The following is a 25,477-nucleotide window of genomic DNA, read 5'->3' on the forward strand; positions in this document are numbered from 1 at the left end:
CAACCAACAGACATGTAATTCTCAGTAACGGTGGCAGTAACACTACACTACACACAACAAGTAAACACTCAACAACACACAACTAAATTCTACCGAGCACACACCCCAAACCCGTTAACCCCAACACATAAAGGAAATAAAACCCCTTTTCCCCAACTGGCATCTCGGATCCCCAGAATCCCCGGCGCGACCCCCGTAGGAGTCGCCACAGTATGCATCATTATGCCGCGTTTCCACTGCAGGGTGCGGTACGGTTCGGTTCGGTTTGCAAAGGTGTGGTATAGTGGTGGAGAGGAGGAGCTAGTGGTGAGGCTGGAGGAGCTCGACCTTCACAGTAGTATTGTGTGGTTAAAGTATACATTGTAGCATTGTGAGGTCAGTATATTATGCAGTATTGTGTGGTTAAAGTATATATTATAGTATTGTGAGGTCAGAGTATGCAGTATTGTGAGGATAAAGTATGCATTGTAGTATTGTGAGGTCAGAGTGTATAATACAGTATTGTGAGGTTAAAGTATATATTGTAGTATTGTGAGGTCAGAGTGTATAATGCAGTATTGTGAGGTCAGAGTATATAATGCAGTATTGTGAGGTTAAAGTATATATTGTAGTATTGTGAGGTCAGTATATTATGCAGTATTGTGAGGTTAAAGTATATATTGTAGTATTGTGAGGTCAGAGTATATAATGCAGTATTGTGAGGTTAGTATTGTGAGGTCAGAGTATATCATGCAGTATTGTAAGGGTAAAGTATATATTGTAGTATTGTGAGGTCAGAGTGTATAATGCAGTATTGTGAGGTTAAAGTATCGTGAGGTCAGAGTATATAATGCAGTATTGTGAGGTTAAAGTATATATTGTAGTATTGTGAGGTCAGAGTATATAATGCAGTATTGTGAGGTTAGTATTGTGAGGTCAGAGTGTATAATGCAGTATTGTGAGGTTATCTGCTCATAGCAACCATCTCCATGGTTACTGCAGCAACAGGCAGCCACGGCTCCAGTCCGGTCGGAGAATCCATGCCTTGTTTTGGAGTCGAGCAGTGAACCCGTAGATAAAGACGGGAGCATCGAGTACAGAAATATTTTATTAAACCGAAAGTGATACAGTATAAATGCTGCTATTGGGAGTTTCCACAAAGTAAACAAAGCGCAACGTTGTCGTACAGTCTCAAACGAAACCAACTAAACAGGGGAGACGGAGTGTCCTCCCAGAGGTCCTCAGGTAAGAAGCCCCCTAGGTGTCCTCCCAGAGGTCCTCAGGTGAAGAACGTGCGGGCCGCCCTCTGGGTGTCCTCCCAGAGGTCCTCAGGTGAGGAACCCCATGGGTGTCCTCCCAGAGGTCCTCAGGTAAGAAACCTCCTAGGCGTCCTCCCAGAGGTCCTCAGATAAGAAAACCCCTGGGCGTCCTCCCAGAGGTCCTCAAGTAAGAAACCCCTAGGCGTCCTCCCAGAGGTCCTCAGATAAGAAACCCCCTGGGTGTCCTCCCAGAGGTCCTCAGATAAGAAACCCCCTGGGTGTCCTCCCAGAGGTCCTCAGATAAGAAACCCCCTGGGTGTCCTCCCAGAAGTCCTCAGGCGAGGAAGGCCCGGGCCGCCCTCTGGGTGTCCTCCCAGAGGTCCTCAGGTGAGGAACCCCATGGGTGTCCTCCCAGAAGTCCTCAGGCGAGGAAGGCCCGGGCCGCCCTCTGGGTGTCCTCTCAGAGGTCCTCAGGTGAGGAACCCCCTGGGTGTCCTCCCAGAGGTCCTCAGACGAGGAAGGCCCGGGCGGCCCTCTGGGTGTCGGGACTGCTGGCGTAGCGGCGCAGCAGGTCCCTGGCGGTCGTCTGCAGGGCCTCCGTCACCAGGGTGGAGCCCCGGGCCAGGTGGAGCACCACCAGGCTGCACTCCACCACGTCGGGGTGGCTGTACGTCTGGGGGGACAGAGGGGGCGCCGATCAGCACCGTCCTACGAGGGGAGAGGCTAGGGCGACGCTAGGTCACGTTGAACTACAATTACAAAAAAAGCCTTTTGCTAATTTTATTTTCCTGTTAATGTATTATATGTTTTAACAACCCCTTTTTATTTTTTTCTCTCTCTTAAACTCAGTAGCACTTTGAGATTTCTGAATGTTAAGGGCTATTATTATAATTATTATTATTATTTAGCAGACACTTTTATCCAAAGCGACTCTACAAATTAAACATATTAAATTAAATATATTCTCTACAAATTAAATATATTATTATTATTATTTAGCAGACGCTTTTATCCAGAGCGACCTACATCGGTTAATAAACACATTGACACACCGACGGCAGAGTCTACCATGCAAGGCGACAGCCAGCTCGTCAGGAGCAGTTGGGGTTAAGTGTCTTGCTCAGGGACTCATCAACACTCAGCTAGGAGGGGCTGGGGATCGAACTAGCAACCTTTCGGTTACAAGGCAACTGCTCTACCTCCTGAGCTAAGCCGAGCTAAGCCGACCCCCAGTTGTACTGCAGTATCTTAGTTTGTAATGAATCGAGCTAGTTAAAGTTGGTGGTTTGTGACGAGTTGAGCTAGTAACAGGATGATATACAGTATATCGTTGGTAAAGTCCTTCCTTTGGAGCATTATTCAGAGTTAGGTCAAGTTGTGAGGGGTCAGACCTTGATGGTGTCGGGCAGCAGAGCCAGGTCTTTCTGGTAGAGGGTCATCTGGGCCGACAGACTCATCAGGGTCTCCGGCTCCTCCGGCCTAGAGACACAGTTTAGATACTGGGGTTAGAACCAGTTACACTCCCTCTGTTAGAATAGATACTGGGTTTAGAACCAGTAACCATCCCACTGTAAGAACCATAGATACTGGGTTTAGAACCAGTAACCATCCCTCTGTTAGAATAGATACTGGGTTTAGAACCAGTAACCATCCCTCTGTTAGAACCATAGATACTGGGTTTAGAACCAGTAACCATCCCACTGTTAGAACCATAGATACTGGGTTTAGAACCAGTAACCATCCCACTGTTAGAACCATAGATACTGGGTTTAGAACCAGTAACCATCCCACTGTTAGAACCATAGATACTGGGTTTAGAACCAGTAACCATCCCTCTGTTAGAACCATAGATACTGGGTTTAGAACCAGTAACCATCCCACTGTTAGAACCATAGATACTGGGTTTAGAACCAGTAACCATCCCACTGTTAGAACCATAGATACTGGGTTTAGAACCAGTAACACTCCCAGATACACGTCACCCCTCTAGCTCTAAAGCCTGGTTCTAGTCCCCAGCGTACCCCTGGTCCTGGCTCTGGTCCTGGCTCTGGTCCATGCTCTGGCCCTGGCCCTGGTCCTGGTCCTGGCTCTGGCTCTGGTCCTGGTCCTGGCCCTGGCTCCCCTGCTGGTGGGCCCGGGCGTGGTGGAGCACTAGGCCGGTCAGCCGCTCCTGGACGCGGGCCACGTCCCGCTGGGTGGCCTGGTACGCCGCGTGGGGCTCCGACAGCAGCACCGCCGCACGCCTGCTCAGCGCCGTCGCCTCGGTAACCGTCGCCTCGGTAACCGCCGTCTCAGTTACCGTCACCCCGGTAACCGCCTCCCCGGCCACGGCCACGGCCACATTAGGCAGCTCCTGATTGGCTGAGGTGGCTGAGGGGGCGTGGCTCCACCAGAGGTCGAACAGGAAGCGGTAGTTGAGGAAGGCCTGCAGGCTGGTGAGGGCCGCCGACGCCTCCGTCGCCACGGGAACCAGAACCTTCTGGAACCTCCGGGAAAACACGCTGACGTCACCTGAGGAGATTTAAGATTCAAAACGTTAAACTTCTTAAAGAGTCTGATGTCATCGAAGGAGGAGGAGGAGGAGGAGGAGGAGGAGGAGGAGGAGGAGGAGGAGGAGGAGGAGGAGGAGGAGGAGGAGGAAAGGAACCCACCATCGGGGAAGATCAGGGAGCAGAGCATGGCGGACATGCTGTCGTGGCCGACCCCCCGCGGAGCCTCCACCGCCTCCCAGACCGCCTTCATCAGCTCGTCATCGTCAACGCCCCTCAGCCAGAGCAGCACGGCCGTGGACAGACACACTGCGACGTGGGACACCACCTAGTGACGGAGGAGGAGGTCAAGAGACACACAGACACACCACCTAGTGACGGAGGAGGAGGTCAAGAGACACACAGACACAACACCTGATGATGGAGGAGGAGGAAGTTAAGAAACACACTGAGAGACATGAGGCACCACCTAATGATGAAGGAGGAGGACATCAAGAGACACAGAGAGACATGAGGCACCACCTAATGATGAAGGAGGAGGAGGACATCAAGAGACAGAGAGACATGAGGCACCACCTAATGATGGAGGAGGACATCAAGAGACAGAGAGAGACATGAGGCACCACCTAATGATGAAGGAGGAGGAGGACATCAAGAGACAGAGAGAGACATGAGGCACCACCTAATGATGGAGGAGGAGGAGGACATCAAGAGACAGAGAGAGACATGAGGCACCACCTAATGATGGAGGAGATCACCACACTGAGAGACAGACTCAGACCGACATGTAGTAGACAGACAGACATGAAGTAGACAGACAGACATGTAGTAGACAGACAGACATGTAGTAGACAGACAGACATGTAGTAGACAGACAGACATGTAGTAGACAGACAGACATGTAGTAGACAGACAGCCATGTAGAAGACAGACAGACAGACATGTAGTAGACAGACAGACATGTAGTAGACAGACAGACATGTAGTAGACAGACAGCCATGTAGAAGACAGACAGACAGACATGTAGTAGACAGACAGCCATGTAGAAGACAGACAGACAGACATGTAGTAGACAGACAGATATGTAGTAGACAGACATGTAGTAGACAGACAGACATGTAGTAGACAGACAGACATGTAGTAGACAGACCTGGTGTGCGGGGCTGCTGCTGCTCAGTTGACTCTTCTCAACAGAGGCGAGATCCTTCAGGAGGGTCGTGACCCCAGAACCTCCTGCTACCCCGAACTCCTGCTGCCACACCGCACGCACCCGGTCCTGGGGGGGCTCGGGGCCGGACCCCCCCCGGGGAGGACCGGGTCTGGCCCAGGGGTGGGACGAGACGGCCTCGCACTCCGTTAAGGCAGCACTGAGGATCTCAGCCACGCAGAAACACAACCTGTGGACCTGCACACCACAACACACACATAAACACACACATTTATACACACACACACATGCACGATCAGCAGGTACACCATGGCATTTAGAATACATACGATGATAAGAGATTATATGATCTGTATAATACAATATGACTAGAAGTCAAATGTGTACCCACCAGCATGCCATCTTGGGTAGTGGGTACTTCCTGTGTACTGGGTACCCCCTCGGTACTGGGTACATCCTGTGTACTGGGTACCCCCTCGGTACTGGTGACTTCTTGGGTACTGGGTACCCCCTCGGTACTGGGTACTTCCTGTGTACTGGGTACCAGCTCGGTACTGGTGACTTCTTGGGTACTGGGTACTTCTTGGGTACTGGGTACTTCCTGGGTACTGGGTACTCCAATGGTATGGGGTAATCCCTCGGTACTGGGTACTTCCTGGGTACTGGGTACTTCCTGGGTACTGGCTACTCCATTAGTATGGAGTACTCCCTTGGAACTGGATACTTCCTGGGCTTTGAGTACTTGCTGTGCCCCCACCCAGTCCAGGCTAGCGGCTAGTCCCTTAGCACAGCGTAGCGCTATGGTGTGAGCTAGCTGGCTCTCCCCCGCTAGGCGGGCTATCGTCGCGGCGGCCCGCAGCGAGGGGGCGTCGCTCTTCTTAGACACCACCTTGGCCGCGTCGAAGCCCGCCCCCGCAGCCACGTAACTGGTGGGTCAGAAGACAGAGACACCTGATTGGACCACATCCATCTGTACACAACTTGATCATCCATCAGTGTATGTATAAGTACACAAAGCAGTATATCTATATTAGGGCTTTAACTTTTGCCCAAAAATCATATTCGAAGTTCGTTTGTTTATTAATATTCAAATATTTATTAATAATATTTTGCTTATACTTCAGTAAGACTTACCGGTCTTGCGTGTTCCAACGGTTTATTAGGTTTCTAATAAGTCGTGTCTAATCAATACTTCATTCACTGCCTCTACCGTGGTCATTACAATATTATGAATAGACTGCGTGACGTCTCTCCCTCTTGGCCCATAACAGGTTCCAATATTAAGGGCTGCCTAATATTCGTTCGAATTTTGATTGATTTTTTGATATTCAAATTATATTCGAATAACGAAGTTCGGAGTCAAAGCCCTAATGTATAAGTATACAAAGCAGTATATCTATATAGTAGTGTGTGAACCACTTGGCAGCAGCAGAAGGTATGAGATCATATATATATATATATATAAAGCAGTATATCTATACAAGAGTGCATGTACTATTCGACAGCAGCTGACCGGTATATGTATTAGTATATAATTCAGTGCATCTATAAGAGTGTGTGTACCACTTGGCAGCAGCTGAAGGTTTATTAGTATATAAAGCAGTATATCTATAGGAGTGTGTACCACTTGGCAGCGGCAGGAGGTATGGTATATGTATTAGTATATAAAGCAGAATATCTATAGTAGTATGTACCACTAAGGGCAGCGGCAGGAGGTATGGTATATGTATTAGTATATAAAGCAGTATATCTATAGTAGTATGTACCACTAAGGGCAGCGGCAGGAGGTATGGTATATGTATTAGTATATAAAGCAGTATATGTATAGGAGTGTGTACCACTTGGCAGCGGCAGGAGGTATGGTATATGTATTAGTATATAAAGCAGTATATCTATAGTAGTATGTACCACTAAGGGCAGCGGCAGGAGGTATGGTATATGTATTAGTATATAAAGCAGTATATGTATAGGAGTGTGTACCACTTGGCAGCGGCCGACAGGTGTCCATCTTTCTCCAGGGCTGCGGCCCAGGACACGTAGAGCCCCTTCAGAACCATGTCCTGGTCCGGCAGTCTGGCCCGGGCCAGAGCTATAGCTTCTCTACAGGGATAATGTATACGTTACACACACCTCTAGAGATAATATATACATTATACACACCTCTAGAGATAATTACACACACCTCTAGAGATAATATATACATTACACACACCTCTAGAGATAATGTATACGTTACACACACAAAGATAATATATACATTAGACACACCTCTGGAGATAATATATAAATTATACACATACTTCTCTAGAGAGATAATGTATACATTCCACACACACACACACACACCTCTAGAGATAATACATACATTATACACATACTTCTCTACAGAGATATTATATAGATTACACACACATCTCTAGAGATAATATATACATTATACACATACAGTGATATACATTACACACACCTCTAGAGATAATATATACATTATACACATACAGTGATATACATTACACACACCTCTAGAGTAGGGATCGACCGATATATCGGTCGGCCGATATCATCAGCCGAAATTCGCGGTTTTTACGTGTATCGTATCGGCCGATACGCGGCTGATTTTTGCAGATTTTATTTTTTTTTACTTGTTCTACCTCACCTGTTTTTAATATTTGTTAAATATTGTTCATCTACTTGTTCTACTTCACCTGTTTTTAATATTTGTTAAATATTGTTTTTTATATTGAAGTTCAAAAAAATTTTTCCTTTAAAAAAAAAGATAATATATACATTATACACGTAGAGATAATCTATCCATTCCAGCCTCACCTGTACATCTTGTGTGAGTGCAGCAGCTCTATCGCTTCGTACAGCTTGTTGATTGACAGCAGGAAGGAGGCGGCTTTCAAATGCTGATCCTGCAGACAGAGCTGCTTCACATAGTCCTGCACCGTCCGGACCCACACCTTGTAGCCACCTGCACAGGTAACACACCTTTATACACCACCCTCACAGGTAACGCACCTTAATACACCACCCTCACAGGTAACGCACCTTAATACACCACCCTCACAGGTAACGCACCTTCATACACCACCCTCACAGGTAACGCACCTTAATACACCACCCTCACAGGTAACGCACCTTTATACACCACCCTCACAGGTAACGCACCTTAATACACCACCCTCACAGGTAACGCACCTTAATACACCACCCTCACAGGTAACGCACCTTAATACACCACCCTCACAGGTAACGCACCTTCATACACCACCCTCACAGGTAACGCACCTTAATACACCACCCTCACAGGTAACGCACCTTAATACACCACCCTCACAGGTAACGCACCTTAATACACCACCCTCACAGGTAACGCACCTTCATACACCACCCTCACAGGTAACGCACCTTCATACACCACCCTCACAGGTAACGCACCTTCATACACCACCCTCACAGGTAACGCACCTTCATACACCACCCTCACAGGTAACGCACCTTCATACACCACCCTCACAGGTAACGCACCTTCATACACCACCCTCACTGGTAACGCACCTCAATACACCACCCTCACAGGTAACGCACCTCAATACACCACCCTCACAGGTAACGCACCTCAATACACCACCCTCACAGGTAACGCACCTCAATACACCACCCTCACAGGTAACGCACCTCAATACACCACCCTCACAGGTAACACACCTTAATACACCACCCTCACAGGTAACACACCTTAATACACCACCCTCACAGGTAACACACCTTAATACACCACCCTCACAGGTAACACACCTTAATACACCACCCTCACAGGTAACACACCTTCATACACCACCCTCACAGGTAACACCTTCATACACCACCCTCACAGGTAACACACCTTAATACACCACCCTCACAGGTAACACACCTTAATACACCACCCTCACAGGTAACACACCTTAATACACCACCCTCACAGGTAACACACCTTAATACACCACCCTCACAGGTAACACACCTTAATACACCACCCTCACAGGTAACACACCTTAATACACCACCCTCACAGGTAACACACCTTAATACACCACCCTCACAGGTAACACACCTTAATACACCACCCTCACAGGTAACACACCTTAATACACCACCCTCACAGGTAACACACCTTTATACACCACCCTCACAGGTAACACACCTTTATACACCACCCTCACAGGTAACACACCTTTATACACCACCCTCACAGGTAACACACCTTTATACACCACCCTCACAGGTAACACACCTTAATACACCACCCTCACAGGTAACACACCTTAATACACCACCCTCACAGGTAACACACCTTAATACACCACCCTCACAGGTAACACCTTCATACACCACCCTCACAGGTAACACCTTCATACACCACCCTCACAGGTAACACCTTCATACACCACCCTCACAGGTAACACACCTTCATACACCACCCTCACAGGTAACACACCTTCATACACCACCCTCACAGGTAACACACCTTCATACACCACCCTCACAGGTAACACCTTAATACACCACCCTCACAGGTAACACCTTAATACACCACCCTCACAGGTAACACACCTTAATACACCACCCTCACAGGTAACACCTTAATACACCACCCTCACAGGTAACACCTTAATACACCACCCTCACAGGTAACACCTTAATACACCACCCTCACAGGTAACACCTTAATACACCACCCTCACAGGTAACACACCTTCATACACCACCCTCACAGGTAACACCTTCATACACCACCCTCACAGGTAACACCTTAATACACCACCCTCACAGGTAACACCTTAATACACCACCCTCACAGGTAACACCTTAATACACCACCCTCACAGGTAACACCTTAATACAGTCTGTCAGCTTCAGTCTGTCCTCTATCACAGCTACAGTCTGTCCTTCATCACAGCTACAGTCTGTCCTTCATCACAGTCTGTCCTTTATCACAGTCTGTCCTTTATCACAGCTACAGTCTGTCCTTCATCACAGTCTGTCCTTCATCACAGCTACAGTCTGGCCTGTATCACGGCTCCAGGTGTAGTTCCGGGTCTCACCTGTGGGGGCGATAGCGAGCAGGTGGTCGTTGAGCTCTCCCCTCTCGGTGGCCGTCCTCAGGGCTCCCTCCACGTCTCCGCTCCACAGCCGCAGGTACACCACCGAGTCAGGGTGACCTGCAGCCAGGTGGGCTTCCTCTGTGCGCACGCGCGCACACACACACACACACACACACACACACACACACACACACACACACACACACACACACACACACACACACACACACACACACACACACACACACACACACACACACACACACACACACACACACACACACACACACACACACAGTATCTTTCTCCTCCTGCTAGCAACACCGTTCCTTAGCAATGCTAGGTGTCCTAGCCACTAGTGTTCTCAATGATACTGTGCGGTACTGATGTTAGCCGCTAGTGGTTTTATTGCTATTAGTGTGAGCGGTACTGATGCTAGCCGCTAGTGGTTTTGTTGCTACTGTTGGTGTGAGCGGTACTGATGTTAGCCGCTAGTGGTTTTGTTGCTACTAGTGTGAGCGGTACTGATGTTAGCCGCTAGTGGTTTTATTGCTATTAGTGTGAGCGGTACTGATGTTAGCCGCCAGTGGTTTTGTTGCTACTATTAGTGTGAGCTGTACTGATGTTAGCCGCCAGTGGTTTTGTTGCTACTATTAGTGTGAGCGGTACTGATGTTAGCCGCCAGTGGTTTTGTTGCTACTGTTGGTGTGAGCGGTACTGATGTTAGCCGCCAGTGGTTTTGTTGCTACTAGTGTGAGCGGTACTGATGTTAGCCGCCAGTGGTTTTGTTGCTACTAGTGTGAGCGGTACTGATGTTAGCCGCCAGTGGTTTTGTTGCTACTAGTGTGAGCGGTACTGATGTTAGCCGCCAGTGGTTTTGTTGCTGCTGTTGGTGTGAGCGGTACTGATGTTAGCCGCCAGTGGTTTTGTTGCTACTAGTGTGAGCGGTACTGATGTTAGCCGCCAGTGGTTTTGTTGCTGCTGTTGGTGTGAGCGGTACTGATGTTAGCCGCTAGTGGTTTTGTTGCTACTGTTGGTGTGAGCGGTACTGATGTTAGCCGCCAGTGGTTTTGTTGCTACTAGTGTGAGCGGTACTGATGTTAGCCGCTAGTGGTTTTGTTGCTACTGTTGGTGTGAGCGGTACTGATGTTAGCCGCCAGTGGTTTTGTTGCTACTAGTGTGAGCGGTACTGATGTTAGCCGCCAGTGGTTTTGTTGCTACCGTTGGTGTGAGCGGTACTGATGTTAGCCGCCAGTGGTTTTGTTGCTACTAGTGTGAGCGGTACTGATGTTAGCCGCCAGTGGTTTTGTTGCTGCTGTTAGTGTGAGCGGTACTGATGTTAGCCGCCAGTGGTTTTGTTGCTGCTGTTAGTGTGAGCGGTACTGATGTTAGCCGCCAGTGTCGAGCTCACCTTCCTCCTGGAACATGCTGTGGAGGGCGGGCCGGTCTGAGAACAGCCCCAGCTGGAGGTGGGGTCCCTTGCCCGGGACACAGCCTGCAGGGGGCGCTGACGACACAACACACAACCGCACACATGAACCTTCTAAATCGGAATAAGAGACCAATTAGCTGGAGGTGGGGCTCTGGCCGCGCCCCTCCACCGCTATAATGAGTTTGTTTCAAAAGGGCTTCACACAATCATACACACACTCAATATTAACTAACACACCAACGGTCGTCCATCTAGGCCACCTGTCATGATGGCATCAACTGGGTTGACTGACGGTTGCTATGGTAACCCAGACGTGCATGCTCTGTATGTGACGGTTGCCAGGGTAACAGGCTCACTTGGGCCGTGTGTGACGGTTGCCAGGGTAACAGGCTCACCTGGGCTGTGTGTGGCGGTTGCCGGGGTAACAGGCTCACCTGGGCTGTGTGTGGCGGTTGCCGGGGTAACAGGCTCACCTGGGCTGTGTGTGATGGTTGCCAGGGTAACGCAGTCCTCCAGCAGGTCCTCTTTGGAGCGGTGGTCCATGGCAGTGCTGAGAGGAAGCATGGAGCGAGCCTTCTTCCTCTTCATCAACTCTACGCACAGACACACACACACACACACACACACACACACGTTTGAGACTTCTCCTATACGTCATATCATGTAATAAGTGTCATGTATTAAATACAACGTTTCAAAAGGGTCAACACATTCGCCGTCTTTGAGGAAGTTGGGAACTTGGTGTTGAATATATTTAACCAGATGATGCAATAATATCATAGCACTGTAAGAGAATATAGTAGCATGTAAGAGACACACCTGGCTTCTCCTTGGTCCTCAAGGGTGCAGGGGGCTTCTTCATCCCTCCACCTGCTGGAAACACACCACAAGACCACCTTAGCATGCTAACAATAGCAGCTAACATGGCACACAGTAGCATGGCTAACACCAGTGTCCTGTGTGTGCGCGTGCGTGCGTGTGTTACCTGTTGACAACGAGCCGTTGGTTCCATTCTGTTCGTCCTCGTCTCGCTCCCCGTTGACACTCCTCGTGTCCCTCTCCCTCCACCCTCTCTCTCCATTCACTGCCTTAGTCTCTCTCTCTCTATTAACACCGACAGTCTCTCTCTCGCCGTTGACTCTCTTAGGGTCTCTCTCCCGCCACCCTCTCTCTCCAGTCACTGCCTTAGTCTCCGTCTCTCCGTTCACGGCCTTGGTCTCCCTCTCTCCATCAACACTCCTAGTCCCTCCCTCACTAGCTTCTCTCTCTCCAACAGGCGGCGACTCTCCCTCTCGCTGCCCGCCGGCGGCCATGTTGATCTTCTTCTGCTTGTTCTTCTCCCTCAGTCCCACCGGCTTCTTGCCTGAGGAAGAGGAAGTTAAGGTAAACAGGGTTGACACTTTCAGATCAGGCTGTACTGTAGTCCTACACGGTACTGGTAGTCCTACTGGGACCAGTCTCTCCTCTCCTATTGGGAACAAGCTAGAGTCTTGCGAGCTGGAGAAAACTGGTCAGGCCAATCACATCGTATATAGAGTTCGTGGGCGGGCTTAACATAACGTCGACTGAGTTGCGTTGGTTCAGTGTAAAATCTGTTTGGTCCCTGGTACATGATTGATTGTAGCGCTATCCTATTGCGTGCAGAAGGAATATGGAAGACCACCGTTTATCCCTCCCCTTGGATTGAGCCATGCCAATGGAGTGTTCCCAGACCCAACATCTTGATGTGGGCCTGGCTTGCCAGGCTACAGTCCTATTGGACCAGGCTGTAGTCCTACTGGGTAATGCAGTCCTATGGGCCCAGGCTGTAGTCCTACTGGGACCAGGCTGTAGTCCTACTGGGTAATGCAGTCCTATGGGACCAGGCTGTAGTCCTACTGGGACCAGGCTGTAGTCCTACTGGGACCAGGCTGTAGTCCTACTGGGTAATGCAGTCCTATGGGCCCAGGCTGTAGTCCTACTGGGACCAGGCTGTAGTCCTACTGGGACCAGGCTGTAGTCCTACTGGGTAATGCAGTCCTATGGGCCCAGGCTGTAGTCCTACTAGGACCAGGCTGTAGTCCTGCTCCTCACCTTTGGGGGGCGCTGTGAACTCCTGTTTGGACGGCTTCCACTCGTGAACGGTGAAGTCATCCGCTCCGGTCCAGACCACGTCTGGGTCCACGGGGGACCACTCCACACACATGACCCGGTTACCATGACCACGATAGTTCACTAGCCCCTCCCCCTTCAGCACATCCCAGACCTGCACAAACAGACACACACAATGTGGAATATGTAGCAAAATCTGGAGAAATCTCAACAAAAATATCTATGCTAATTCAGATGTAAACCTGGATCCATTTGCTAATTTCACACATGACCCTTGCCCTTTAACCTGCTCTGTGTGACCCCTGACCTTCAACCTGCTCTGTGTGCCCCCTGACCTCAACCTTATCTGTATGACCCCTGACCTTCGACCTTATCTGTGTGACCCCTGACCTTCGACCTTGTCTGTGTGACCCCTGACCTTCGACCTGTCTGTGTGACCCCTGACCTGCGCGGTGTGGTCGTAGCTGACGGTGGCCAGGCGTGCCGGGTGGTGGGGGCTCCAGGAGAGGCCGGTGATCTTGCCCGTGTGGGCCCCCAGGGTGCGGAAGGCCTCCGAGATCACAGCAGGGGGGTCCGCCGGCGCCTCTGGAGACAACATGGGGTCCAACAGGGGGGGATAAGGTCAGCCAAGCTAAGCTAACTCCTGATGCTCCCGCGTCTCACAAGTAAACAAACCCCGACAACAGCTGCACTGTGGGTCAGATACTGCTGATTACAACCGCTTGTTTATACGCTTTTAGAGCGTCACAAGTAAACAATGCGTTTTAGAGCTTCACATGTAAACAATGCGTTTTAGAGCTTCACATGTAAACAATGCGTTTTAGAGATTCACATGTAAACAATGCGTTTTAGAGATTCACATGTAAACAATGCGTTTTAGAGATTCACATGTAAACAATGTGTTTTAGAGCGTCAGATGTAAACATGTGTTTTATAGCTTCACATGTAAACAATGCGTTTTAGAGCTTCACATGTAAACATGTGCTTTTGAGCTTCACATGTAAACACCATGTGTTTTAGAGCTTTACATGTAAACATAGGGTTTTAGACCTATACATGTAAACATGTGTTTTAGAGCTTTACATATAAACATGCATTTTAGAGCTTCACATGTAAACAACATGTGCTTTAGAGCTTGACATGTACACCATGTGTTTTAGAGCTCCACATGTAAACACGTGTTTTAGAGCTTCACATGTAAACACCATGTTTTTCTGAGCTTGGCATGTTAACATGTGTTCGAGAGCTTTACATGTAAACATGTGTCTTAGAGCTCCTCATGTAAACATGTGTCTTAGAGCTCCTCATGTAAACATGTGTCTTAGAGCTCCTCATGTAAACACCGTGCCCTCTGATTCAACCTGAGGCTAGCGGTCACGTGTTCCTTCCTACCGCACGCGGAGCGCAGGTCGTGCACGTAGACCTTGGCGCTGCTGGAGCCGGACGCCAGCAGGTACTGCAGCTCGGGCTGCGGCGCCAGGGGGTGGTACCACTGCAGCGTGTTGATGATCTTATTGTGCTGCTGCACGCTGCACAGCTGCTTCAGGGCGGGGGCCGCGTACACGTCCACAGACCTGGGGGGGGGGGGGGCACGAGGTCAGCGCACGAGGTCATGGGTACGGCACGGCAACACACACTCGTAGTGGGCTGCTCATTGCGGAATAGGTAACTGACCCGTCCTCGTTGCCGACGGCGACCACGGTTCCGTCGGGTTTCCAGCTGAAGTCCGAGTGAGGGGACAGCTTGTGCTGGGGGGGGGGGGGGGGGGGGGGGGGGGGGGGGGGGGGGGAGTTAAGACGGTTGCCATGGGTTACACTTTCGTTCAAGTCCGGCTAATTCTCTCTGCTAGGCTAGGCTACAAGGTGTGTTCTGCTAGTTCTGTGCAGTGCTAGGCTACACAGTGCTCTGCTACTTCTGTCCGGTGCTAGGCTACTAGGTGACGGTGCTAGGCTAGGCTACACGGTGCTCTGCTAGTTCTGTGCAATGCTAGGCTACACGGTCCTCTGCTAGTTCTTTGCGGTGCTAGGCTACTTTGTGCTAGGCTAGGCTACTCGGTGCTCTGCTAGCGCCGTGCTAAGCTACCCCAGGCTGTCATAGGCTAGTCGGCGCTAGGCTACGGTACCTTGATGCCGTTGGTGTCTCTGATGAGCTTGTTGATGTTGCAGGCGTCTGAGGCCAGGTTGCGGGGGTCGTGCTGCAGGATGGCGCCCTCCCCCCCACAGCTGTAGAGGCTGCAGGACGGGCGCTCACCAGCACCCCCTGCAGGGAGAACAGAGAACACCACCCCCCTTAGTATCTCTGTAGAGGTGTGTGTGTGTGTGTGTGTGTGTGTGTGTGTGTGTGTGTGTGTGTGTGTGTGTGTGTGTGTGTGTGTGTGTGTGTGTGTGTGTGTGTGTGTGTGTGTGTGTGTGTGTGTGTGTGTGTGTGTGTGTGTGTGTGTCTCTCACCAAAGGAGAGGGGGGGCAGGGGGGGGCCCCAGGCCAGCCTGTAGATGGTCTTATGGTGGTAGGAGGAGGAGATTTGAGGAGGCCTGCAGGAGGAGGAAGAGGAGGAAGAGGAGGACGGTCAGCTGAAGGGGATCACGACGACCTCGTTCAATCTGAGAGAGGTACTCTACTCCCTAAGGGGTCCTTTAGTCGGGGTTAACTGGTTCCTCTCACTTGTTGGAGAAAGCGTCGTAGATTCCCACTTTCCCGTCGTCCGTCCCGAACGCCAGCGAGCCCTCCCGGCTGGGGTGCCAGACCAGCTGGGCAGAACACAACACAGAACCACGTCACCACAGAGAACCACGTCACCGCACAGAACCACGTCACCACACAGAACCACGTCACCACACAGAACCACGTCACCACACAGAACCACGTCACCACACAGAACCACGTCACCACACAGAACCACGTCACCAGAGAGAACCACGTCACCAGAGAGAACCACGTCACCACACAGAACCACGTCACCACAGAGAACCACGTCACCACACAGAACCACGTCACCACACAGAACCACGTCACCACACAGAACCACGTCACCAGAGAGAACCACGTCACCGCAGAGAACCACATCACCGCAGAGAACCACGTCACCACAGAGAACCACGTCACCACAGAGAACCACGTCACCGCAGAGAACCACGTCACCACACAGAACCACGTCACCACACAGAACCACGTCACCACACAGAACCACGTCACCACACAGAACCACGTCACCACACAGAACCACGTCACCACACAGAACCACGTCACCACAGAGAACCACGTCACCACAGAGAACCACGTCACCGCAGAGAACCACATCACCGCAGAGAACCACGTCACCACAGAGAACCACGTCACCGCACAGAACCACGTCACCACACAGAACCACGTCACCACACAGAACCACGTCACCAGAGAGAACCACGTCACCGCAGAGAACCACATCACCACACAGAACCACGTCACCACACAGAACCACGTCACCAGAGAGAACCACGTCACCAGAGAACCACGTCACCAGAGAACCACGTCACCACAGAGAACCACGTCACCACAGAGAACCACGTCACCACAGAGAACCACGTCACCACAGAGAACTACGACACCGCAGAGAACCACGTCACCACAGAGAACCACATCACCACGTCACCACAGAGAACCACGTCACCACACAGAACCACGTCACCACAGAGAACCACGTCACCACAGAGAACCACGTCACCACAGAGAACCACGTCACCACAGAGAACCACGTCACCACAGAGAACCACGTCACCACAGAGAACCACGTCACCAGAGAACCACGTCACCGCATAGAACCACGTCACCGCATAGAACCACATCACCGCATAGAACCCCGTCACCGCAGAGAACCACGTCACCACACAGAACCACGTCAGCACAGAACCAAACGGTACAGTTTGGACGGCACTACGACGGCGTGTATTAGTGTACTACTGATTCTGTCTGTTTAGACCACTGGATGGAGCCAAACCTCCACCTAGTGGACAAAACAACTGTACCCAGCATTAAACTTATGTTTCCCCCAAGTGACGCCACCGAGTCCTAGTCCTAGATCTCCTATATCCAAGGCGAGCCGTACCGCGGTGATCTTGGAGCGGATGCCCTGCCAGAAGGTCTTGGTGAGGTAGGGGTTCTGCAGGGACAGCGTGTCCCAGGACCGGATCATCTGGTCGGCCCCGCCCAGGGCCAGCAGGCCCGTGGCCACCGGGGAGAAGCTGAGGGCGTACACCGAGCCCCCCAGGGTGGGCAGCGTCCACACGCACTCCAGGGACGCCAGGTCCCAGCACTTAATCTGGATTAACAGGCAGATTTAGGTCAACACCGTGTAGTCGGGATTAATGGATCGATATAGATTCAATCATGTCATCTGGATTACCGATCCAAATAGATGAACACTTCTCCATAACCATGATGAGATATTCTGGATTAACATCATGAGTTAATCTGGATTAACATGAGTTAATCTGGACTAACACAATTTGTTAATAAGGAGCAACATGATGAGTTAATAAGGAGTATCATGATGAGTTAATAAGGAGTAACATGATGAGTTAATCTGGATTAACGTCATGAGTTAATCTGGATTAACATGAGTTAATCTGGATTAACAAAATGAGTTAATAAGGAGTAACATGATGAGTTAATCTGGATTTACATGATGAGTTAATCTGGATTAACATGAGTGACTCTGGATTAACATGAGTGACACTGGATTAACATGATGAGTTAATCTGGATTACGGTACCTCTCGGTCCATGGAGGTGGTGAGGAGGAGCTGGCGCCCGCTGGCCAGACGGACGGAGCTCATGTTGAACACGATGCGGCTGTGGTTCTGATCTCCTGAGCCCAGAACACTCCACTTCTGTTTCCCACTCGCACCCAGGTCCCACAGAACCAGCTCTCCACTATACACAGGCGCACACACACACACACATGTTAGTTCTATAGCATAACCAGCAGGTTAGCTCTATACTGTAATCACCAGGCTAACTTTATAGCATAACTAGCACGTTAGCTCCGTCACTATAGGAGAAGAGGCAGATGTTCCTGGTCACCTGAAACAGCTGGACAGCAGCTGGGAGGGGCGGTCGTCCGGCCAATGAACACTGAGCCAGAGGCGGTCTTTCCCCCCACCGGCTCCGCCCCCACCGCCGACTCCGCCCCCTCTCTTCTTCAGGTAGGGCAGCTTTAACGTCGTGATGCCTGCATTCACCACCAGAGAAGAAGAGTCATTTACCTCGTGGGGTCTAGTGGTGAGGTTCTGGGTTCCATCCCCACCCGCCTAGTGTTTAGAGGTGCAGTTGTTAGGTACTAAGTATTTAAAAGGTGTAGTTGTTAGGTAGTTGGTACTTAAAATGTGTAGTAGTTAAGTAGTAAGTATTTAAAATATATAGTAGTTGAGCAGTAAGTATTTAAAATGTGTAGTTGTTAGGTAGTAAGTATTTAAAATGTGTAGCAGTTAAGTAGTAGGTATTTAAAAAGGTGTAGTAGTGAACTAGTGGTGAAGTATTTAAAGGTGTAGTAGTGAAGCAGTAAGTATTTAAAGGTGTAGTAGTGCAGCAGTAAGTATTTAAAGGTGTAGTAGTGCAGCAGTAAGTATTTGAAAGGCGTGGCCGGGGTGCGGAGGATCTCACCCCTCCCGGTGTCGGTGCTCCAGACCCGGATGGTCTGGTCTCGGCTCCCGGAGGCCAGATACCCGCCGCTCCCTCTCGCGAAATCTACACAGGAAACAGAATCACGTGTTGGAGGATATGGTCCAATCAGCTGACCCCAGAACCCAACCCGGTCCTGCTTCAACAGGCTCTGGTTTCTAGAGGTCCAGCAGAACCCTGGAACCCTTTGTGTTGCAGAAGGCCCACGGGCCGTACAGAACCAGCGTCTGGTTGCACCCTACCCTCCTCCTCCCCTGGGGGGTCCTGGGGGGCGTCTCCCTGGTCCAGGGCGGGGGTGCTGGGGGACCAGGAGAGGGAGTGGATCTCATCCTCGTGGCCTCGCAGCCGATGCAGCACCTCCCCCTTCTTAGACACGTCTACCAGGAGGATTATCCCCTGCTTGTACCTGGAGGAGGAGGAGGAAGAGCAGGAGGAGGAGCAGGAGGAGGAGGTGGAGCAGGAGGAGGAGGAGGGGGAGCAGGAGGAGGAGCAGGAGGAGGAGGAGGAAGAGCAGGAGGAGGAGGAGGAGGAAGAGCAGGAGGAGGAAGAGCAGGAGGAGGAGGAGGAGGAGACACTTGTTATGCAGTGGCTCACTTGGTCCTCCAGGGTCTCCTGGAGGTTAACCATCAGGGCTAAAGTGGGGGCTTTGTGTTAGGAGCCTCTGTCAGGAGGGTGACCACGCCCTACAGCTCTTCTCAATCTCATTCTCTAGACCACCACTCTAGGGTCTGATTGTGTGAGCAGAACATGATGTGAAGAACATCTGAGCTCCTCACCCCAGGGCCAGGAGCTTCCAGGAGTGGGGGGAGCACGAGAGGGAGAACAGGGCCTTGGGGAGGGGGAAGAAGCTGCTGCAGTCACCCGTGTTGAACCAGTAGCAGACCACCACCCCCTTGTCGTCCCCGGACACCACCAGGTTCTTATCAGCTGGAGACCAGTGGAGCGCCACAATGGTGCCCTGCAACACACACGCACACGCACACACACACACACACACACACACACACACACACAGTATGTCAACACAGATGCTTGCTAGCTTAGTAAAGAGACTGGAGGTTTGACATGCGATGACATACATATTTATGTTTACATGCAAACAAGGTGCATTAAAGGCATAGTACTGTTCTTTGCTCAAATGCGTCAGATTCAGATCTAGACTTCCTTTGTTGTGTTGGCACCAGGTACCATCCTGCTGTCGGGCATATGGGGGTACCCACCTGATGCCCGCTGTGTTCTTTGAGCAGAACTCTGTCGTCCGCGTCCCAGAATTTGACAGTGCCGTCGTCAGAGCTGCTGGCACACAGCTGGTCCTGACCGGCCTGGCGACAGAAGGAGAAGCCTGACACTCGCTCCTTGTGTCCGGACAGACTCCCTGCAGGGAGACGGAGGACGCGGTCAACAGAGCTATACAGTTATACAGAGCTGGTCTGGAGTCAGACCTTGTTAAAACGGCCCAGTAAGGTCCTAGATAGATATAGAGATCTAGGGATAGAGAGGTATCTAGGGATGGAGAGATATGTAGGATATTAATCTCCCAAGGTGAAAGGAGATATTGTTTCATGAGGACGGTGTTGGAGTCAAAGAATCTTTAAGTCCTCCTCATCTGTGGCATGAATCTATCATTTGAATTGCCTAGTTGTTATTAAAGTCCTCTGGATCAGAGTGATGCATCTTCTCACCCAGAACTCTGGATCTGAGTGATACTCATCCAGGACTGTGGATCAGAGTGTTGCACCATCTACTCACCCACGACTGTGGGTCAGAGTGACATATCTACTGACCCAGGACTTTTAAGGACTGTGGATCAGAGTGTTGCACCATCTACTCACCCAGGACCGAGCAGGACTCTGCAGACACGTCCAGCAGATAGACTGTGTTCCGGGCTCCGAAGCCCATCACGCCTCTCTGGTTGGTGTCGCTGCAGCGGCCGCAGTACCAGTTGGGAGACGCGGGAATCACTCTTTCATGCATGATGCCTTGAAAGTGAATGCTTTTTATATAAATCGATGAAATCCAGAGATGTCAACCCAAGTGAAAACACACAGGCCAGGTTAACACACTCCTACTGTAGCATCCATGCTTGTTCGTAATCACGGCGTCTACCGTGTTGTCAACGAGCTGTCGTAAATACCGGTTGACGGACTACGGATCCCTACAAGGGTCCAAATTAAAATATCCCCCCCGAACAAACATTTAAGTGCTATATTTACATTTAAGATGGCGTTTAATTGAAGACTTAGACTTTTAAAATGAATACAACGATTAACCACGGTCAACTTAACTTTCTAATGATTTCGCAGTCTATTAACGTAAACCTGATCGACCTATTGTCGTAAACTGTTTCAACATGGCGACTGCCTGCACAGGTCGCGGTGAGCATCTGTTTCCTTATTATTATTAACTATATATCTTATTAAACAACACTGACATTATATCACTACTTGCTGTTGAATGTGTTTTCGCGTGTCTTCTCTCAGGGCTTTCTTTCCTGCGGAGTCTGACTCGTCATGTGAGGTAAGAGGCTGGAGACAGCAGGGAGACAGAGGACACACCACAGCTTCATGTTTCCTCTATTTCTTTGGAGCAGACAGACGTAGAACTCCTTCAGGTGTCCCTGAGCAAGAAACCTGACTGCTAACGTTCTCCTTGCATGGCTGACTTCGCCGTTGATGTGTGAATGTGTGTAAGGATGTGTGAATGTGTGTAAGGATGTGTGAATGTTAGGCAGCATTGCAAAGCGCTTTGAGTGGCCACTGGTTAGAAAAGTGCTGCATTAATGCAGTCCATTTACCATTCATCCTTTGGTCTACATTTAATGTACATATTATATATAAAAGTACCGTAAAATGAGGTTGAGAATAGAGCATGCAATCAACACCGGGCACGTACGACGTATGACTAGCTGGACAGAGAAGCTCTTTGAGTCAGACGCAGTAGAAGGTCTATCATGTGCTTGTATATAGAAGTGATTCTACCTAAGTTTTGTGAAATACTTAATCCTGATTGGACAATGAAGTTCTAAGGGTGGGCCTTCTATTTTTTATTTTCAACAAAGGTCCACTTGACAGATGTTGACCACATGTTTCTTTGACAACGCAGAAACAATATGCTCACTGCACTGCAGCAGGCGTTTAATGGTGTTTGATTTCAGCCGATTCAGTCGATATAAAACCAATGACGCTCTAGATTACATAATATCCAGCGCACGGTTGGTAAATAATTCAAGCAGAATAAAGCACATTAGCCCCGACGTAATCGTTCCATCTGAGAGATGCAGCTCCGACGTCAACATCCAATGTGATGGTCCGACCAGAGGAGGAGCCGTGAGCTCAGCCCCCCCCCCCTGCTCTGTCCCTCTGTTAGGGGGACGGCCCTCTCCGGCAGACCCCCGGCCGGCCTCCACACCAGCGCCGCTCTGGAGGTCAACAAGAACTGGGAGAGGAGGAACCTGCAGCTGTACCCCCCTCAGCTCCCGGGGGAGCCTCGCAGAGCAGCCGTGAGTCACGGGGTCAGGCGGCTGGGACCCCGTCCTGCTGCCGTGCGCTCGTCATGTAGATGGGTCAAAGGGGGGGGGGGGGGATTTTATCAATCCAGATCAATATCAGAACATTAATCTGTTCGGTCAATTATAAATACGGATCAATATCAGTACATTCACCTGTTTAGAGTCATTTATAAATACAGATCAATATCAGTTCATTCCTCGGTTTGGTCATTTATAATACAGATCAATATCCGTTTATTCATCTGATCAGGGAGTCATTTATCACTTCATCTGGAGGTCAATCGATGCATGTTATCAGAGAAACAGGAAGTTATTCTGGGCCGAGGGCAGTGCAGTCATTAAAGGAAACAGAAAGTTCTTGTCTGTCATGTTTATCTGTCTGTCGGTCGTGTGAATCTTATCCGTGGTTTGAATTTGTCTGTCTGTCCGTCTATTCATCTGTTGTCCTCCCGCTCTACAGGAGGTCCACCACTGTAGAAGACAGATCAAGTACAGCAAAGATAAGATGTGGTACCTCGCTAAGATGGTGAGAGGCCACAGTGTTCTCAGTAGATGGGGGGGGCTCTACACACAACTGATGATCTATGGCTGACTGACCTTTAACCTCTGACCCTTTGAACAGATCAGAGGCCTGAGCATTGACCAGGCCATCACCCAGCTGGAGTTCAACGATAAGAAAGGAGCCAAGATAGTGAAAGAGGTGAAGGAGGCGGAGTCTAGACGCTAGCGTCAAGATAGGGAAGGAGGCGGAGTCTAAACACTAGCATCAAGATAGTGAAGGAGGCGGAGTCTAGACGCTAGCTTCAAGATAGTTAAGGAGGCGGAGTCTAGACGCTAGCTTCAAGATAGCGAAAGAGGCGGAGTCTACACGTTAGTAGTCTATAGTAGTATAGTATAATAGTTTATAAAGTAAATAAAGTTGACATTGTTTAAATAGTCTGTATTGTTAACAGCTGCCCAGTACAATGACATTCTTCTGCTGATTCTACGAGGATCGGCCCAGTACAACCACAGTCTTCTACTGGTTCTAGTGGAAGCTGCACAGTAAAACCACAGTATTCTACTGGTGGACGCTGACTGGGGCATTACTACTTCCTATGTTTTCTGATCTACTTCCTGTCTTCATCTCTAGGTGCTTCTAGAAGCTCAGGACATGGCTGTTAAGAACCATAACGTGGAATACAAGTCCAACCTGTACATCGGTGAGCCTTAAACACCACAGCCTGTGGATACCCCTACACCATCAGCTTTAACACCACAACCTGTGACTACACCTGCACCATCAGCTTTAACACCACAACCTGTGACTACACCTACACCATCAGGCCTCAACACCACAACCTGTGACTACACCTACACCATCAGGCCTCAACACCACAACCTGTGACTACACCTACACCATCAGGCCTCAACACCACAACCTGTGACGACACCTACACCATCAGGCTTTAACACCACAACCTTTGACTACACCTACACGTCAGGCTTCAAGGCCACAACCTGACTACACCTATAAGTCAGGCTTTAACCCACAGCCTGTGACCACACCGTAGGGCTGGGCGATTAATCGAATTTTGATCGCAATATCGATTTTAGCGTCAAACGATCCAAAAATTTAAATAATCGAGTTTTGGGATTTTATTTTATTTATTTTTAAAAATATTTTTTTATAGAAAGGGCAGAACAACTGGATACATATATGTATATTATTTTAGATTGGAACATTTTCTTTTTGACCATTGTTATTTTTTTAAGGCGAAATTTCATAGTTCTCAGTTACAAGTTTTTCAAACTCAAAAATAATCGTTGGAATAATCGTGATTTCAATATTGACCAAAATAATCGGGATTATGATTTTTCCCCTAATCGAGCAGCTCTACTACACCGTCACCATCATCATAAATATAATCAGTGAGAACTCATGGGTTAGGTATAAGGGTTAGCAAACATGGGTTAGGTATAGGGGTTGGTAAACATGGGTTAGGTATAGGGGTTGGTGAACATGGGTTAGGGAAATTAAACTAAATGTATCCAAGTCTCATGTTAATTCATGTAAAATGCAGCATGTTGTTTTTTTAACTAAATATAGCATTTTGTTTATTGATCTAAACACAACATGTTGTTTTCACTGGGAAAAATTAAATCAACATTCAGTCAAAAACAGAATAAATGGGCGTGGTTATTGCTTCTCCACGTTGTGACCTTTGACCCCCCCCCCCCCCCCCCCCAGCGGAGTCCCACTCCGGGAAGGGCAAGTACCTGAAGAGGATCCGGTACCACGGGCGGGGCATGTTCGGCATCATGGACAAGGTGTACTGCCACTACTTCGTGAAGCTGGTGGAGGGCCCCCCGCCCGCGGTGGAGCCCCGCACCGGGCTGGACCAGGCCCAGGAGTACCTGCTCGGCCTCCGCAGCCGCACCGTCCGACACAGCCTGTAGACCCCCAACCCCACCCCCAACCCCAACACTACCCCTCCTGATCGTGTGTTTGTAGCTTTGATTTGTACATAAAAACAATACATAAATGATGACCGTGGATGAGTCTGGTTCCTTCTTTTATTATGAGTCCTCCTATCTGTCTTGCCATCTCCCCCCCCCCCCATCCTCTCCACCCACCTGCCTCTTTCTCTCTCCCTCCTCATCTCCCTCTCCCCCTATGTCTCTCCTTTATCGTATAGCCTCTGTCTTCCTGTGCATCCTTCTCCATATCCTCTTATCTTCTCTTCAATCTTCTTCATGTCGTTTTAAATGAATAGTTAGAAAAGTTAACAAGTGTGGTAACAAACGGTGTCCTCATATCTTAATTGG

The 25,477-nt window shown here is 49.7% G+C and overlaps 2 protein-coding genes and 2 long non-coding RNA genes across 4 annotated transcripts; 2 read left to right on the forward strand and 2 right to left on the reverse strand.

Moving 5' to 3' along the window:
- Positions 1 to 526: 526 nt before the first annotated feature.
- Positions 527 to 1,885, forward strand: LOC132462057 (uncharacterized). Its single transcript, XR_009526715.1, has 3 exons — positions 527 to 1,311; positions 1,577 to 1,617; positions 1,743 to 1,885. It is a non-coding gene; the product is annotated as an uncharacterized LOC132462057 (long non-coding RNA).
- On the reverse strand, positions 1,070 to 21,299 carry gemin5 (gem (nuclear organelle) associated protein 5). Its single transcript, XM_060057617.1, has 28 exons — positions 20,994 to 21,299; positions 20,382 to 20,536; positions 19,938 to 20,119; positions 19,404 to 19,567; positions 19,144 to 19,227; positions 18,565 to 18,712; positions 18,255 to 18,414; positions 17,589 to 17,801; positions 16,169 to 16,254; positions 15,956 to 16,038; positions 15,631 to 15,767; positions 15,183 to 15,256; positions 14,901 to 15,082; positions 13,954 to 14,093; positions 13,491 to 13,662; positions 12,403 to 12,780; positions 12,237 to 12,290; positions 11,891 to 12,010; positions 11,397 to 11,492; positions 9,986 to 10,123; positions 7,722 to 7,869; positions 6,876 to 6,995; positions 5,287 to 5,821; positions 4,878 to 5,132; positions 3,890 to 4,055; positions 3,260 to 3,749; positions 2,630 to 2,717; positions 1,070 to 1,911 (listed from the first exon to the last, which is right to left on the reverse strand). Exons 1-28 carry the CDS (start codon positions 21,133 to 21,135, stop codon positions 1,747 to 1,749), a joined length of 4,875 nt encoding a protein of 1,624 aa, XP_059913600.1. The 5' UTR covers positions 21,136 to 21,299; the 3' UTR covers positions 1,070 to 1,746.
- A 120-nt stretch (positions 21,300 to 21,419) lies between these two features.
- Positions 21,420 to 25,205, forward strand: mrpl22 (mitochondrial ribosomal protein L22). The gene is made up of 7 exons (XM_060057618.1): positions 21,420 to 21,536; positions 21,642 to 21,678; positions 22,528 to 22,660; positions 23,130 to 23,195; positions 23,292 to 23,369; positions 23,802 to 23,871; positions 24,900 to 25,205. Exons 1-7 carry the CDS (start codon positions 21,512 to 21,514, stop codon positions 25,106 to 25,108), a joined length of 618 nt encoding a protein of 205 aa, XP_059913601.1. The 5' UTR covers positions 21,420 to 21,511; the 3' UTR covers positions 25,109 to 25,205.
- LOC132462058 (uncharacterized) lies at positions 23,788 to 24,310 on the reverse strand. Its single transcript, XR_009526716.1, has 3 exons — positions 24,180 to 24,310; positions 23,983 to 24,102; positions 23,788 to 23,904 (listed from the first exon to the last, which is right to left on the reverse strand). It is a non-coding gene; the product is annotated as an uncharacterized LOC132462058 (long non-coding RNA).
- Positions 25,206 to 25,477: the final 272 nt, after the last annotated feature.

This window comes from Gadus macrocephalus, chromosome 7 (genome assembly GCF_031168955.1).
Source record: "Gadus macrocephalus chromosome 7, ASM3116895v1".
Classification (NCBI taxonomy): domain Eukaryota; kingdom Metazoa; phylum Chordata; class Actinopteri; order Gadiformes; family Gadidae; genus Gadus; species Gadus macrocephalus.